The following is an 18,378-nucleotide window of genomic DNA, read 5'->3' as shown; positions in this document are numbered from 1 at the left end:
GTACCTATAATCACATGTTTGTCACTTAGATGAATCCTATATTATTATTTTATAAAAATAAAAGTTTATTTAGAAAATCATTGTTCCTTTACATTATTTCTTTATTACTTTATTTGCATGCAAATCAGCTTATATCCATAACATTTTACATGCAAACGACTTATTTCCACTAAGTTCGTGCAAAAGGTCTTATTGCTAAAACAAAATCAATTTTCGAAACTATTTTTTAGCTACTTTAACTAAAATGAGTATTATGAGTATAAGTCTCTTGCTTGGGACTAATACTAGTGCATAACATTAATTAGAACTCATTATCTTTTTTCAGGGCAAAGCTACAACTTTTTCGCCCTCTCTGAAAAATTACTTATTTGGGACTTAAGCCTGTTAGGACCAATATCTGTATTATTATAGACCCCTAACGTTAGGCAACACAGAATACCAAAGTAATCCCGCGAACTTTTCCAAATTTTGTTTGAAAAAATGGTAGGTACTTTATAAACTACATAGTAATTGATTTATTACAATATACTTATTAATGAATTATTACAAATTACAAACTACTTTTTTTATTTTATATTATATTACATTTTAAAAATTTACAAAAACAAAACAGTGACTGCTTTAGATGTGACTGTTTACTCGCTTAAATTGCAATCTAATCTACACATTCATCTACTAAACAACCGGTTCGAATTACTTTTTCATAATAATATGAAGATTCTTTTCGCACTCTGGTTAAATTGGCATCATTTTTAAAGTCAATGCTGTATAGACCAAACTTCACGCTAAAACAAATAATTTGGATATGTTAAAATACAGTTGATGGATTGATAATTTATTGTTATAAAAATACAAAATTTGAAAATATATTTTTTGGGCTATTAAGACCGTGATATTTATTGTCAATATTTTAGTATTAATTATATTATGTTTATATAAGGGATTATATCGTTTTATTTTTTACTTAGTTTGGTGTTTTTTTTTGGCAATAACTAACTTTTCGTTAGCTGAGATGAAGAAAAGGACTGCTAGCTTTAAATCTGCTGGTATTTATCCTTAAGATCCATCTGTGATGATGATGAACTAGATGATGTGAATCCGACTAGCCCAGACAACATATGCCTGGTTTGTGCAGAATTCTGGAAGGACAGAATTGTGGTATCAATGTGACTCTTGTTTGGGTTGGGCCTATGCTCCTTGTACTACGAGAGAGAGTTCGGACTATATATGTGACATATGTGTTGAATAAATACTCAGTATAAGTTATAAATTGTTTTGTAATAAAAATATTAACTCTAATAACTATTACCTAATATATACCTAACTGTATAATTTTTATAATGTGCGTAGAATTTCTCGATACACTGCGTAAAATTACCTATATAAATGGGTAATTTTGCACACCAACCAAAAAAAAATGATTATTTCATAATATTTATTTACCATTTGACTCTATGTGTCTTATAAAGGATTGTCTAGGATTAACTTTCGTGAGTTAACTGTATCTATTTGAATAGTTTTAATAACTTAATTAATAACAATAAAGACGGTTTTGCTTGGGTAGAATTCCATCTTCACTTAACAAAAAATATTAAATACAAAACAAAAATGCCCAATAAATACAAAATAATAAAAAGTCCTTGTAATGGATCGAAACAACTTCGACAGAAATGTGCAAGTTATTGGGTGTTAAATGTGGATTCTTCTAGTATGGGTCTTCTTACAAGTCAAGTTACGAGAATATTGGTACACAAATAATTTATTTCAAAACTCAGTACCCAAAAGCATAACCAGAAATAGATTTGAAGTTGGGTATGTTGTATACTTATGACAATGAAGCTCATAGGTATACATTAAGGAGATAGGCTGTATAAAATGTTAGATATTCCTGATCGTCTTCAAAATGAATTTGAATCTGTATATGCTCCAGAAGACATCGTCTGTATCGACGAAAGCAACGGAAGCTGTTTCTCAGACTTTGTCTTACCAAACAAGCTAGGTTATTACTGTATAAAGGTGTTCAAGCTATGTTAAAGTAGAGTACACTTGTTCATTTAAAATCTATACCTGAAAACAAAACACAGGTGTTTGTTTCTGAAGAAATTCTAACAGAGCTTATGTATGGTCGTTTGAATAGTGGACATATGTACCTTCCTTCTTTGTTGTCTTCATAATTCCTGTTTATTTTCTATTCTATTATGGACTAGGCATATATCTTGTTGATCATTATAACACAGATAAAGTAAAAGAAGACTTTTATTTAGATGGAGACACGATCTTAAAAAACAGGTTGGATGATAACAGCACTGGGTAGAGATTATTTTTTTTTGGATACGATTTTGTACCTGCCTAAATTTATATTTAAAAAAATTCTTGTGTATACTTACGTGTAGCCCGAATTCCATTCCATATTGTCCATTAAAGACCAATGACTGTAACCAATTATTTTTACTCCGTCATATACCATAGCATCTCTAAAAGCACTCAAATGGCGCTGAAATAAAAATGTTCTTCTTTAAAATGTATTAAAAAAGGTAATAAAAATATATAGAAACAACGATTGAATGTAACAATGATTTCTATCCACTAACAAAGGAAGATGTCAGGAATAAATGAAAAACTTTATTTCAAAATATAAATAATAAATTAATTTTGTATTTTTTTTCTTCTAAAAATTTAATTTTATCATTCATTCATATTGACAATTCAGATATATGTTATACATTTTAAAGTAGACGACTTTAAAATATGTATTTTATGGAAATATTGAAAATATTTCTGAAAGTATTATCAGTACATAATGTCAATAACTCCATTATAGCTGATATATTGAGTCTTGTTCTAGTTGCCAATGTGTCATCACTCCCTAATTTTGTCTTGATTATATTTATATATTTAGGTTAACATCAAGGCCATTAAATGTTAAAATAAGTGAACATCAATCTTATATTAAAAATAGAGAATTTGATAGATCTCAAATATAAACTTGCGTGCATAGAAATCGGCCCACTGTAAACTTTTGACTTTAACTATATTTTTTTCAAGAAATATTCATCAGATCACAAAAACAAATATACTGTTTGAGAGACAATTTAATATGCTTTAATGTGAGTATAAATTTATGAAAACTTATTTCGGCTTCCTATGTTTAACATAGTGAAATGAATTCATTAAGCAAATTAATCTTTTTTGTTATTAACATAAATAGGGTTATTGACAATTTAAAACTTAACACTTAATTTTTTAATAATGGGTATGACCTCCTCTTGCCCTAATAACATCTCTCATACAATTAGGCATAGATCTAATCAAGTTTGCTATTGTTGCTTGTGGGATGTTAAGCCACTCTTCTTCTGCTGCAAGAATAAGCTCTGGGATCGAGTCTGGGGTATGAAGTCTAGCTCGAATTCTTCGTTTTAGCTCATCCCATAAATGTTCGATCGGATTTAGGTCAGGACTGTTTGCTGGCCAGTCTATAACCTGAAAACCGACTTCTGCAATGTAATCTTGCACGATTCTTGCGGTGTGTGACCTTGCAATGCCATGCATAAAGATAAATTCGTCTCCAATGTAGTCGACGTAAGGTACCACATGAATTGCTAAAATCTCCTCGATATATCTGGCAGCCGTTAAACCTCTTCTTCCGTGAACACGGTCGTCCCTACGAATGAACTCAAGATCGGTTCGTGCTCCTATAGAAATTGCACCCCAGATCATGCAGGAACCACCCCCATAAGCACTCCGCTCTTCAAAGCAGCATTCTGCAAATCTCTCTCCTGGTCTCCGGTACACTTTCCTTCTTCGGTCGCTACCATAGAGGCATATTTTGGTCTCATCTGAGAACAGAACAGATCCCCATTGTTCCAACGTCCAATTCCGATGATCCTGTGCAAAACACAGGCGTTTTAGGGGTCAGGTTATTTTCCCGCAGTCTTCGTCTCACTGTCCACTGACTAACAGCTACTCTTCGTATCTCACGGAGCTGTCGTTGCACCTGAACGGCATTAAGGTGACGATTTCTTAATGTTGTTGACACAATAAAGCGGTCATCACGAGCGGTTGTAAATCGCCGTCTGCCTGTTCCAGGTCGCCTATGAAAGGATCCAGTCTCCTCATAACGTTGGCACACTCTTCGAACCGCTGCGCGTGTCATATCCAATTGTCTAGCAACAGCTCGCTGACTAAGTCCATTTTCGATAAGAGCAATAACTTGGGCGGCTTTTTGTGGTGTGGTATGCATTAAACTAACACACTTGAACACTGCTGAGATTATGAAAAACGAATAATATGCAAATTTCACTTGCAAAGGCAAGACTTTTACAATTAGACAAATTTGTTATTTTCGTGACAATCACCACATAAACACGTTTCATTTGTTTACCGGTTACTACGCATGTAAACGATAAGTATTCTTGATAAATTTATACTCGCATTAAAGCATATTAAATTGTCTTTCAAACAGTATATTTGTTTTTGTGATCTGATGAATATTTCTTGAAAAAAATATAGTTAAAGTCAAAAGTTTACAGTGGGCCGATTTCTATGCACGCAAGTGTATAAACATGCATTGGAAAACGAACATAGAGATCAATGGAATTATTCAAGTATAGTCCTAAAAGAAACCTAAAAGAAAAAATAAGAGTAGTTCAAAGCCCCTTTTTGAGTGTAAAACTACATCAATAGGAGACTTAAAAGACATACTTTTCGAATGTACCAAACACAGGGTCTCATATAAAAAGTTATTATCCAAATTGTACAAACTAAACATTGTCGGTTCAATTTCTCAGAAAAACAAAAAAAAAATATTTAGCATAAATAACTTAAAAAATTTTGAGATAGTCGCGTCAAATGTAGTCAAGTGTGTACTATTTAAATGTGGGTATATTACAATACATTTAATATTTTAAGCCAGTAATATGTCATTAATACGATCTGTGGCTACTGGACGTAGTCCGAAGCCAAACCTCTGCACACACACATTTAAAATATAATGATATTATATAGTTATATCACAAATTTTGAGAATCTCAGACTCCATGTTTCGTGTACTTATTAGTTCGCAGATAATGGACGTTCGACTAGTTTTCCGTTCTTCCGGCTTGCTATATTTGGGGGGTTGCTATTCCAGATATTGTTTTGGGCGCTTCTCTCCATTGATTTGATTTTCGTATCCGGACCAGATCAACTGTTTTCTTTCTATATCGTTCATGGTCGTTTCTTTAATCCCTTTATGACTTCTAATATCCTCATTTCCTATTTTATATCTTTTTGATACCTGTATTAATATTCTTACTGCATCCATTTCCACTAATTAGAGATTTCTTTTATATCTTCTGTAAGTCTCCATATTTTTGTTCTATTTAATCGACTGCTCATACTCATACATCCAAAGATGTTATTTGCTGCGTTGCTTCTTATACAATTCTGGGTTTAATTTTCTTATAATCGGTTTAAGTATTATCAAATGATACCCCCAAATACTTAAAGTCTTGGAACGTTTTTACTTCCTGGTTATTTTTATCGGCAAGTTGAACCTAGTTTTCTTCTAAACCAACACGTAAATCTCTCCCAATCCCCAATCTATAATTTACTATTTTAACCTTAGGAGATATCACAACGTAGAGTTTAAAAAAGTTTGGAAAGTCGCAGCATTCCTATCTAAACCATTTGGTTATTGTGAAACGGTTACTGAGAAAGTTTCCGATTTTTCTCGTGAATGTAATCTGACGTCTTGGTGAGAGTACAATTATTTACATAGAAAAATCATTATTACATATATTATCTGTACATGTAAACCAACATTATTCTTCTTCGTATTGACTATTCAAATCTATTGAGTTTTTTAGTATTCTACCATAAATCTTAATGAGTTTATTAGTTTGATGAAATTTCTAGTAATTCTTTTATCTTCTTTCAACTTTTCGAATTACTTGAAAAGAAAAACTTAGATTTGAGAGACATCAGGGTCATTAGCGCTATTTATTATAATCAGATCGCTGTGAAAAAGAGAGCAACGTCTTTTCAAATAAAATACAGATTGAGAGGGATAGCCCCGTCAGACAGGGCTGTGTCCTGTCTCCTACTTTGTTCAATTTGTATTCAGAGGAAATAATCCAGGAAGCACTAGAAGAACTAACTATGGAAATAAAAGTAAATGGCCGGCCAATCAATAATATACGGTTTGCCGACGACATTATTTTATTAGCGGAATGTCTTGAGGATTTACAACAAATGGTTGATAAAGTGGTAGAAGTCAGTGAAGAAAACGGACTGTCCCTAAACACAAAAAAGACACAATTTATGGTAATTACAAAAGCCCAACAGCGCCAAAAAAAATATAACAATTAATGGAGAACAAATTAAAAAAGTTGAAAAATATAACTTAAAATAAACTTATATCTGGGTACAATAAATAACGAAAATAATGAGTACACAGAAGAAATTAAGGCAAGAATAGGACAGGCAAGAAATTCTTTCAACAAACTGAAAAAAGTACTCTGCAGCAGCGACACTTCAATTTCTTTAAAGATAAGACTTCTGAGATGCTACGTGTTCTCCGTATTATTTTAGGGGTTGGAGGCTTGGACATTAAAGAAAGATGTTTCGGACAGGTTAGAAGCCTTCGAGTTATGGGCGAATGTCGAGGTGTTAAGAAGAATGGGAAAAGATAAAGAGGTTTTAAATACAGTTAAAGTGAGAAAACTGCAATATCTGGGACATTTGGGTCATGAGGGGCGAGTGTTATAACTTGTTGCAATTAATAATGCAAGAAAGAATACAGGGTAGAAGGAGTCGCGGAAGAAGACGCATCTCCTCATTAAACAATTTGAGAGCTTGGTTTAACTGCACTTCTGCTGACCTCTATAGAGCAGCGGTATCGAAAGTGCGAATTGCCATGATGGTTGCCAACCTTCTTAGAGGAGATGGCACATGAAGAAGAAGACGATACCACTGAACAGAATCACCGGGTTTACCAACAAATACACCAATCACTGAAAAACAGAAAATATTGCTTCGGAATCTTCTTAGACATCTCTCAGGCATTTAACAAAGTCTGGTATAATAACCTTATATACAAAATCCAAAAATCCCTTCCCAACAATTACGTACAAATCCTAAGGTCCTACCTGTAAGATCGTTACGATCTATTTCATTTGTTAAATATTGTTTGTTAAGTTAAATAAAAATGGAGGAAGCTAGTACTATAGGCTTCATAAGGCAGTAAGTCGATGTGAATGACAGAAATATCGTCATCCACTGTTTACAGACACATCTACGAGGTCGAAATTGCTCCATTTTCTGGATTCTGGAGAATTAGATATTGTAGATACGCTCGTTTACATTTTATGTGTCCCTCAATTTCTTAATTCCATCAATATAATATTGATCGGTTTCTCGTCTAATATTGTTTATCAAGATATTTTACGTTAAACTGATCTAGGTTTTTTAAGTTTTATTTTTTTCTAAGAGTTACCACTGTTTGGTTGTACTTGTATCTTTCCTATTCTTCTATACTATATCTACTAAAAAGACGTCTCAATATGTGTTCTCAATATACATCCAGAATAAATGTATTTCTAAAGTCTGCAATCTAATATATAAAATTTCCCTGTCACAATGTTAGTTACCGTACTCCTCCGAAACGGCTTTACCGATCTTTACCAAATTTTATATGGGCATTCAATAAGTCTGAGAATCGGCTACTATGTATTTTTCATACCCCTAAGTGATAAGGGTTGTTCACCCTTAATTTTTTCTTTAAATTTTTCGACGAAATTTTTTATTTTTGTTTTTTTATAATGTTGCATTAAAAAATACATGCAATCCTAAGCTTTTACTTTTTTATCATCAACCCCTATTTTTCTAATATATAAAATTTCCCTGTCACAATGTCAGTTACCGTACTCCTCCGAAACGGCTTTACCGATCTTAAACAAATTTTATATGCGCATTTAATAGATCTCACAATCGGCTACTATCTATTTTTCATACCCCTAAGTGATAAGGGTTGTTCACCCTTAATTTTTTTTTTGTCTTTTTTAATTTTTCGACGAAATTTTTTATTTTTGTTTTTTTATAATGTTGCATTAAAAAATACATACAACCCTAAACTTTTACCTTTTTATCATCAACCCCTATTTTTTATGGCTATTTTAGTAATTTAATCATTTTTCATCTCGCTCGATAACTGATCAATTATAGTGTTTTTAACTATACTTCGATTAAAAATCTAAAATGTTTTTTAAGAAAATAAACATTTATTTTTATTATTAAAGTTTAATCCTGATATATATACTTAGTGTTACCAATCTTAGATTCTTCAAATTTGCCGCACCTTTACTGGTGAGTGAAATGCCACACTATACCATAAACTGAAGCCGGTCTCCTGTTTCACTCACACAAGACTTCTCTCACTCCCTACACAGTTTTCGGCCATCCATGATAATTGTTTATGCATCAAGTGTAGTAGTAACGTTTACAATTATCAATTTTCTATTTCTGTGTAACTCTCATAATAACTAATAATTATTACTATTTTATTCATAATAATAAAATTATTAATTTTAAGTGTATTTGGCACGATTATATCAGTTAATGAAGTTTTATTTAAACAAGTGATTTACATAACCTTAAAAGTACTCAACACGTGTCACGAGCTCCAACCAACAACGGCTTTTGTGTTGTAAGTATACATTTTTTATATAATTATTTGAATTTTTTACAACTATTGTTTCAAATTTTTTTTTCATAAAACTAATATTTTCGCTATAATCCTGACCGTAATTATAACGTTTTCCACGATCCATCCCACTAATTAATGACGAACAAAGAACCATTTATGACAAGGTGGGTTCTTCTTTTTGGATGCACCGGGTGGAACTGGCAAAACATTCCTTATTTCACTAATTCTTGCTGAAATACGATCAAATAATGGCATCGCATTGGCCGTTGCATCATCGGGCATTGCGGCAACTTTATTGGATGGAAGCACAACAGCTCATTCAGTATTTAAGCTGCCACTAAATATTCAAAATAACCCTAACGCAGTGTGTAACATTAAAAAACAATCGTCCTTGGCTACCGTGGTAAAACAGTGTAAAATTATCATCTAGGATGAATGTGCTATGGCACACAAACATTCAATTGAGGTGTTAAACAGGACACTGAAAGATATTAAAAACAACGACAAACTATTTGGCGGCACTCTGTTGGTACTTTCAGGTGATTTCAGACAAACACTTCCCGTCATTCCACGTTCAACATACGCTGATTAGATCAACGCTTGCTTAAAATCATCTCCATTGTGGAGTGATGTTAAAAAAGTACAGCTGAAAGTAAATATGCGCGTTCAAATGCTTCAAGATCCATCCGCTGAAACATTCTCAAAACAACTCTTAGATATCGGTGATGGAAAAGTTGCTACAGATGAAACTGGATACGTAAAATTACCGACCGATTTCTGCACAATCGCTGATTCGCAAGATACTCTCATTAAACAAATATTTCCTGATGTACACACACAGTACATAAATCATGAGTGGCTTGGAGAAAGAGCTATTTTAGCAGCAAAAAATGCAGACGTCAACAATTTAAATTTGAAGATACAACAGTTGTTGCCAGGGAACTTGGTATCATACAAATCTATTGGTATAGTTTGCGATGCCAGCGAAGCTGTCAATTTTCCCACTAGTCATTCGAAAATTGATGAAAAACGTTATCGAAGCCAGCATTTTAAATGGCAAGTTCAAAGGTGAAAATATATTAATACCACCGATTCCTATCATACCTACAGATGTGCCAATTCAATTCAAACGAATTCAGTTTCCGATTAGATTGGCTTTTGCAATGACAATCAACAAATCCCAAGGCCAAACGATGTCTATTTGTGGCTTAGATTTGAGTACACCATGTTTTTCACACGGGCAATTGTACGTAGCATGCTCTAGAGTGGGTAAACCATCCTTTGTTTGTGCTAACTAAAGATGGGCTAACAAAAAATATTGTTCACGCTATAGCATTAAGAGATTGATTTTGTTTGTTAGGGTTACTATCGAAATTAATATGTGATATGTAATTTTAAGTAATAAACTATAATAACTTGAAAATAATATTGTTTGGCGTTTGTTATTTTTATATTCCCTTATCGTTCATAGCGCTCCTCGCCCATTTCACGCATATACCACATACTTACACACTTATAATAAGTAAGGAACTTTTTGTCTACACTAGAATTTATCTAGAAACTAGAAATAATTTATAAGGCAAAACAGCGTTTGCCGGGTCAGCTAGTTTATATATAAAAATTAACATACTAAACAGTAAATTATCAGAAACAGTAAGTAGGTATGAAAACTTACCTTCAAATAATCAGTTCTATATCCATCGTCCACTTGACCAGTGTGATCCAGCATTCCATTTTCGGTAATTAAAATTTCGGGATCAAAATATTCTTTCTTAAGCCAGTTTACTAATTTTCTATTTCCCAATGGATCATTCTAAGAAAAAAAATATAAACACACCAACACAAATTAAACAATATTATAATGGATATCTAACATACTATTTTATATATTTTTTATCCATTACAAGCCATAAATTACCATTAACAATAGAAGATAAACTATTTTTTTAATTATATAACCTTAATATCTCATGAGCATCTACACCCCAGCACTACATATCTTGGAAGATCTCGTTCTTTCCAAATTTTTAGCCCCATACTACTCAGCTTTTTGTTGGCGTTCCTAGAGATCGGTCTCGTCTCGGTATGAAACTATGCGGAAAGAGCTCTACACTAAGTAAGAAATACTCAGAACATACTGGGTGAGAAAGTTCTGATCTCCTGCAAAGCGCATCCCTATGGATGATAGGGAACGTTCTATGGATAAATAGGACAACAGTATAGGTGCACCAAAAAATAAGTGGATTATGCACTTGAATTGAATTATTGAATACACCATGCACAATCGGGCAGATCATTGGACAATGCACTAGATATGGCTTATCATACGGTAAGAGTTGTTCTGTGACTATAACGATTGGTTTGCACATTTCGTCCCAACTTGTGTGTGAACAAATCGGAAATGTAGTCAAAAAGATATAGCCCACCAAAGAACTAAAAATCAGTGACTCTTCTGAATCTATTATTAAAAATGCAAAGAAAATTAATAGAGAGACGACCACGTACAGGGGGACTGTATCTCTGTCCCAAATTGATTTTAATAACTCTAATGAGGGTTCCATAGGCAAACTTTCAGTACAGTAAAGTTGGCTGGGTATACCAGGTTTATCGATTGTTGACAGAAAACTTATATATATATATATATATATATATATATATATATATATATAGCAGATCTACCGAAATATCCGGGTCTTATGTATGTTTTGAAGGGCGGACATTTGGATAATAGCCTGTTTGTACAGGAAACGGATATCTGCCTTTAGAATTAAAGATCAAGAATCTGAAGAAATTCAATGATTTCTAAAGATAATTCAATGACGTGTTGTCTCTTCGCGGTTATTTAATTTATACGAGAGCTTCTCTAAAAATAATTTCAAGCAGCTGTAGAAGACAGAAGGTATAATTGTCAACGGAGTAGTTATCAACAACTTAAGATACCCTGATGACGCAGTTTTGCTAGCAATTGATAAACATGATTTACAGACACTTTTGTCAGTTATCACAGACTATAGTAAACAAATGATTTTGAAACTAAGACACTTTTTTGCTAATTTTGAAATCAGCATACCAAAAATCTAGTTAACAACTTAACTGACATTAGGATATATGGAAAAACAATGGAGGGAGTACAATTATACAAATATGACTGTTGGGGTGAATGAAAAAGGGGACTTATCAGAAAATTAAAAGCAAAATAGGTTCAGAACATGATTTAAGAAGATGCAGAATATATTAGCCAACAGAGCGTTAAGAATTCCCTTATTCCATTAAAAGGAAATGAAATAGACGCATAGACCCTCATTGAAACCACATGTAAAATATTTGAGGTTTTCGAGATGTGGACTTGCAGTAAAATATTAATGACATTGGGGATAGACAGAGTAGCGAATCAAGAAGTTTTAAAATGCCTACAAAAAAAAGAGGTTCTGAATACCTTAGAATACCTTAAAAAAAGAAAATTTGAGTACTTTGCCCACGTGTTGAGAAATCTAAAATATGAACTACTACATAATTATTCATAAGAAAATAAAAGAAAAACGGTTTCAAAAAATTTATTAAAATCCTTTATAAAAGGTATATAATTAAAACACCCAATCGGGCTATGTCATAAAGACAGAACGTTTTCGGAATCCATACTCCATCATCAGTGTCTAGGTATACATGTTTAAAGCCACTAAATATCTGGGTAAAAACCCGTTAAAAGTTGTAGGTTAAAATTAGGTTTACATTATTCGATCTTATGTATTAAGATGTTAAAGTTACCGGTGGATTTGATAACATGGCAACGTACGACTCTACATGAAGTTGCTGGTCCTGAGACAAAGTGTCTACGAGGACTTAATGATACATGGTATACAGCCAGTTACAGGAATTTAGTTTCCTTGTGAAAAATGGTTTTCCGGACGACAAAAAAAAATGACTCAAGAACCTTTATCAGTGATATGAAGTCAGCACCACAACATTATTTAGGTCTTTTGCGGACAAAATAAAAATCATGCGACTGGTCGCTAATATTCTTGAATGACACGGTACTTAAAGAAAAAGAAGAAGATACGGAAGAAAGATCAAACGTTGTTTTTATTTGTTAATAGTAAACAAGTAAAAGACTTAAATAGCAAACTGTTCATTGATGTTTTAGATAACCTATCAAAAAGTGAACAAGAAGGGGTAGTAAATTGTATGCAACTTTAACTGATAAGTAAATTACGTTGTGCCGTTGTGCGTTATAATTAACAGTTGACTAAAAATAATCTGTGCTAGTGGTTTTTTGCGATGCATTTAGTGAATTTAATAAAATATCTGTATATTTACCTCTATGCTATCATTTGTATATGCATATACCCCTATATCTTTTTCTATAGAAGGCGTTCCAATTTCAGGTTCATCTATTGCTCTTACTAAACCTGTAGTATATATATTGGCGGCAAAGAAATCAGTCGTTCCTTTTATAAATTCAATTTCTGCAGGGCTGAATTCTGCAAGTCTAGATTGATTCAAACCTTCTAATTGACTTCTCATATTGACACGAGATTTAACGACAGCTGGAAAATCTCCATAGTACAAAGGATGGGCGAATAATCCCCACTAAAAACAAAACCATAAATATCACAGTATGTTAAAATTAACTGTATTAATTAAAAAAAAAGCGTATTGCAAATAAACAAAAACTAATTTAATTAACATAATATGTGCTCAGAAACTCTCATTGGTGTATCAGTTGTCATTTCTTGAAAAACTCTTGTTTACATTATATAATAAACCATATAATAATAGTCCATAATCAGCCCCAAGGTCCCATGTTAGCAATTTTATTGCTATGCCATGATTATTCGATCACTCAAAGAAAAAAATGGCAAATCTTCAAATAGCAAAAGCTCTTTCTTCGTCTTTTTCTTTCTTCTTGTATGTATCCTTTATAGCCTGTTTCTTCTTCAATATTAGCCTTCTAAATTGTTTAAATTGTTGCACCATCTTTTTCTTGGTCTGCCAATACTTCTTCTTCCATTTGGTGACTTATCTCGTGCTATATCCTATCCTTTGTGATTCTACTAATGTGTTCGTTCCACTACTGTTTCCGTTTTGTCACTCATCCATGTATGTCTTCTATATTACATGTTCTTCTTACGTTGTCGCTTCTGCCCCTTTCCAACAGACTTTTCCCTGATAGTCGTCGGAGTATTTTCATCTCAGTTGTTTCTAGTAGTCGTTTCGTTTAAGACGTGTCAGGTCTTGCCTCCGCCATGTATGTTAATATAGGTCTAATCGCTGCTTTATAGATTCTTGTTTTTGTGTCTGATCGTAGGTCTTTGTTCTTCAAAATTGTGTCATTAAGAGATCCCGTCGCTTTACTTGCTTTTAAGTTTTGTTGTCGTACTTCTTTAACATCTCTATAACTAGTTATATCTATTCCCAGATATCTAAACCTTGCTTCCTGCTTTATTATTAACTGTCTTATCGGTAGAATGATCTGAAAATAGGGTCATGGAATTTTGGAGGGCCAAGACAGAAATTTAACACTCTGGACGAGTTTGTCAACAGACTTAAACTAGACATGATTGCTTTACAAAAAAACTAAATGAAATAAATAAAAACAAAATTTCCAGGCGATGATGTCTACAGAAATAACTGCAGGGCTAATTCCGAAGGCACAGCCATACTGGTGAAAAAGGAATCGAACATCAAGCAATTCCTACACCAGATGGTCTGGTCACTATGGAAGCTACTATAGTAAGGATTAAAATGGAAAACAACATGCTGAAAATCGTTTCGCCATATGTTAGACCGAACGATTCGCTCTTTAGTAAGGACCTGAATGTCATTTTGGACACGGAGGAACCCACTATCATTATTGGAGATCTGAACGCGAGATCGCCCAACTGGTTCTACAGAACCACAAATCGTAACAGGAGACTATTGTGTGGCTATCTTGAAGAAAAACGGAACACTATAGTAGTATGGCCTATAGAACCTACATGCTTTAACGGTGGAGACAGACTTCTCACATGTTTCACTCACTCAACACATAACCCGATTTTGTTGACCCTGGAAGCAGTAGAAACAAACTACAAGCAATCCTACAAGAAAAATAGGACAAGTTGGCCAAACTACAAAAGGATAGTAAACGAAACCATCGGAGCAATACCAGCTATAAACACAAAAGAAAAACTAGAAGATTAGGTCCTAAAACTAGAGAGAACAATACAACGTGCTATCGATGCCAGCACCAAGGAAGAAGAAATACCCAAAACAAAAGGAAGGTTCAGTGATATCAGCATTAAGCTAAAAGAACTAATAAAAGAAAAAAACAGGAAAAAAAAGAGCCAACAGAACAAAAAATCAAGAAGTTAAAAGAATTGCTAACGAACTGAACAGGGAAGTCAAAAAACAATTAGAACACAGGAGCAAAAACTGGGACAATTATATCCAGCAGCTAGACCCAAACAAATCCGCGTTCTGGAAGCTATCAAAAATACTAAGTATATCCAAATCCCTATATTATCTCATTTCCTTTATTTAGTTGTTTTATTTCACTTACCAGTTATACTGTAAAGGATAAAAACCAAAAAATATTTACATGGGGTGTGTGATGGCCGTATACTGCTGGGAGTGCACACCGCACCCATTTGCTACTTTCTTTCTATTAATATTTTATCTTAATCTTTACTAAAAATGCTTTGTTGCAGCAGTTATGCCAACGATACAAACACATCAAGTAAATTCTGAGGCACAAACATAAAGATGTTCCTCAGCCTATCGCCCCTCAGGCAGGTCAAAGAACCTACAGTCGTGAAACCTAAGCATCGAGGTAACGTGCGATAAGTTTGAGCTCGGTGGCCAGACCTTTCGGGCATTCAGCCGACGAGAGGAATAAAATTTAGTTTGCCGATTCGGCGGCTAAGTGACCGAGCACACAAAAATTCGGTTATCTGTTCGGAACACACTTTTAGGACATAAGTTGAAAGTTAAGTCAAATAATAAATTCAATCAGTCATAGAGAGAAAAGCTCGTCTAACTACCCCTAAAATTAGGTGGCCTAACCACACAAAGTAAAACAGAGGATGTCTTATTACTCAGGGCATCCAAAGTAACGCTCAGTACAAAAGCCTTCTCATTTGTTGAGTTCCATGTCCTGCGATGGAAAGGGGTGGTTAATTATAGCTTAGGGTCAGATAGGTACCTTTCCATTAAGAAGTGTAAACGGTTTGATCTTCAGACATGTGGGTCCCACTAATCCATTGTAACATACATGTCACTCGGAGCTTGTGTTTGTAAAAATTGTGTGTGTGTGTGTGTGTGTGTGTGTGTGTGTGTGTGTGTGTGTGAAAAAGACGATTTGACTGGCACTCACTTTTAAAATATAGGTCAAACTGGCAACAGGTGTATGTTCTCAAAAAACTTGATAGAGTGTAAAATTTTTTATTAAAATTGGCTGAGTACTTTCCGCATGTAACATATCATCTTTAAAGCTTTGTGAGGTTACAAATACCTACCTCATGGAAGAGTAATTGTCTACACAAAACACAATAAAAAATATAAGCAGGCCAGCGCCTTTGTTATAAGGATGAAAACCCTTTTAAAGTTATAAAAATCACATTTAAAAGGTGCTTTCCTTCGTTTCGATGAGTCAGCCATTGATGTACCAATCATCTTTTAAATATAATTTTTACAACGATCAGAGTCGCTCCGAAGCAGAGTGGCGCAACTGATTTTTTTGTATAATTAAGATAAGTAGTACAATAGGTGGCATTTTATCGTATCTTTCATTTCAAAGTGGCTCAACTAACATTTTATTGTATACTTCCATCCACCATCTGATGATGAGTCTTCTACAACTAGGGAAAGCTTCAAAGAAGATGGACTTATGGAACCTGGATTAAGTAGGAGTAAAAAACGTAAAAAAATAAGTCAGTTTGGAAAAGATCTAAGTCTACGTTGAAAAGAAATTCAGGAAAAACGTATTTGAATTCTTGTGGTAGAATTGTGTCTGAGAAACAATTTTTTCATGGAATTTGTAGCTGAAAGTGTCATTTATTGTTATCTCTTGAAGAAAGAAAAAATATTTTCCAAAGTTTCTACAACTTATCTGATTTTAATTTACAGACTGCTTACATTAATATACAAGTAAATGTTGTCAATAAAAATCGACATACAGCAGCTCAAAATCATAATAAACGTTCTAAGACACAAATTTATACATTACCGAAAGAAAGGTAACTGTTTGCAAATCATTTTTCAAAAAGCTCTACAAGTTTCAGATGGAAGGCTCACCCGAGCTTTAGTAAACAAATCAAGAGGTGGCGAATTAATCACTCCGCCACTAGATAAAAGAGGCAAGGACCTAAGAAAAAGACAAGGGAAACGGATATTCAAAATACAAAAGATTTCATTAACAAATTTGCCAAATATACATCCCGCTATAGCCGCAACAAAAACCCTAATCGAGTGTATCCTAGCTCAAAGTAGAATGAAGGAAGATGCAACCAAGAATAAAATTACCACAAAAGTAATTACATTTGATTTGATGAAAACTTTAGCTATTCCTAGGTATACCTTATATCCTAGTATACACATGTATGTCTGGCATGAAGGCATAGGCTCACGTGGCCCACAAGAAATTGGTTCTTGCATTTTAAACTACGTAAAAACGTATGTTAACACGTTAGTTTTGATCTTATACAGCGACCAATGCGGAGGTCATAATCGAAATATTAAACTGGCATCTATTTGTACATATATGACAGTCTCCAATATTTTCAGTTTCATAGTCATACATAACAATTTTCTAGTTTCCGGTCACTCGTATTTGCCATGTGACAGAGACTTTGGAGTGATCGAAAAACAAAAACGATATTTTAAAGACATTTTTTGCCTGACGATTGGGTGAAAGTTATTTCCAGTTCCAAAAAGAAGAACAAATTTCAGGTATTTAAAATGACCTCTGAAAATTTTAAGTATACTGAAATCTAGAGAAGTTACATACAAACTGGAAAAAATGAGAGTAAGATATAAAAGTAGAATGGCTTAAAATATAGTTGCTAGTGTTCAAAGCAGAAGAGCCTTCAAAATTTATTTTTAATATTCTAATAACGAGAGTGTATTATTTAATTGTGTTGACGTCTCAAAAAAAAAGGACAGACGTCTTTCAGATAAAAAGAGAAGACTTCTACTTGGACTAAAATATAAAGACATTCAGAGTCTTCTTTCTTACATTCCGCCGGTCTATCATGAATTTTACAAAACCTGAAGACAAACGTGGAGGCAATAGATAATAACATTGGATCAGAAACAGATGAATAGGTGACCCAAGTGAAAGTTTTATGTTTTTTCGTACAAGCTTAATATTTGATATAGTGGCTCAACTGACATCTTTTTGTAGAAGAAAAAATTTGTTTTATTAATTTTTTGCTCATTCGACTCATATAATGTATAAGGTTTCAGGAATGTTTGTGTAAGTGAATAAAATAATACTGGTTAATAAAAAAAATGGTTTCATTTTTAGCTCAATTCTTTATTTGCCGATATCTCAACACATCAATTTTACACTTAGGCCATTGTGCTTCTGAGCGACTTAACTTTAAAAGAGTTTTCACCTTTATAACACAGGCGTTGGCCTTATGATGTTTTGAATGTGTTTTGTGTCGGCAGTCACTCTTTAAATGTGTTATTTGCAACCTATAAGAAAAATTTCTGAA

The 18,378-nt window shown here is 33.4% G+C and overlaps 1 protein-coding gene across 1 annotated transcript in view; it reads right to left on the bottom strand.

The window, feature by feature from the left end:
• Nucleotides 1-422: 422 nt before the first annotated feature.
• LOC140436790 (myrosinase 1-like) overlaps nt 423-18,378 on the bottom strand; it is a 33,535-nt gene continuing 15,579 nt past the window's right edge. The window contains exons 6-9 of the mRNA XM_072525879.1: nt 12,998-13,270; nt 10,359-10,496; nt 2,388-2,494; nt 423-785 (exon numbers count right to left, since the gene is read on the bottom strand). Coding sequence (XP_072381980.1) covers nt 656-785; nt 2,388-2,494; nt 10,359-10,496; nt 12,998-13,270 — 648 coding nt within the window. The 3' untranslated portion in view covers nt 423-655. The remainder of the gene's footprint in view (nt 786-2,387; nt 2,495-10,358; nt 10,497-12,997; nt 13,271-18,378) is intronic.

Source organism: Diabrotica undecimpunctata, chromosome 3 (assembly GCF_040954645.1).
Source record: "Diabrotica undecimpunctata isolate CICGRU chromosome 3, icDiaUnde3, whole genome shotgun sequence".
In the NCBI taxonomy this organism is placed as follows: Eukaryota; Metazoa; Arthropoda; class Insecta; order Coleoptera; family Chrysomelidae; genus Diabrotica; species Diabrotica undecimpunctata.
The sequence above is the reverse complement of the archived record's forward strand: the minus strand, read 5'-3'. Positions and strand labels throughout refer to the sequence as shown.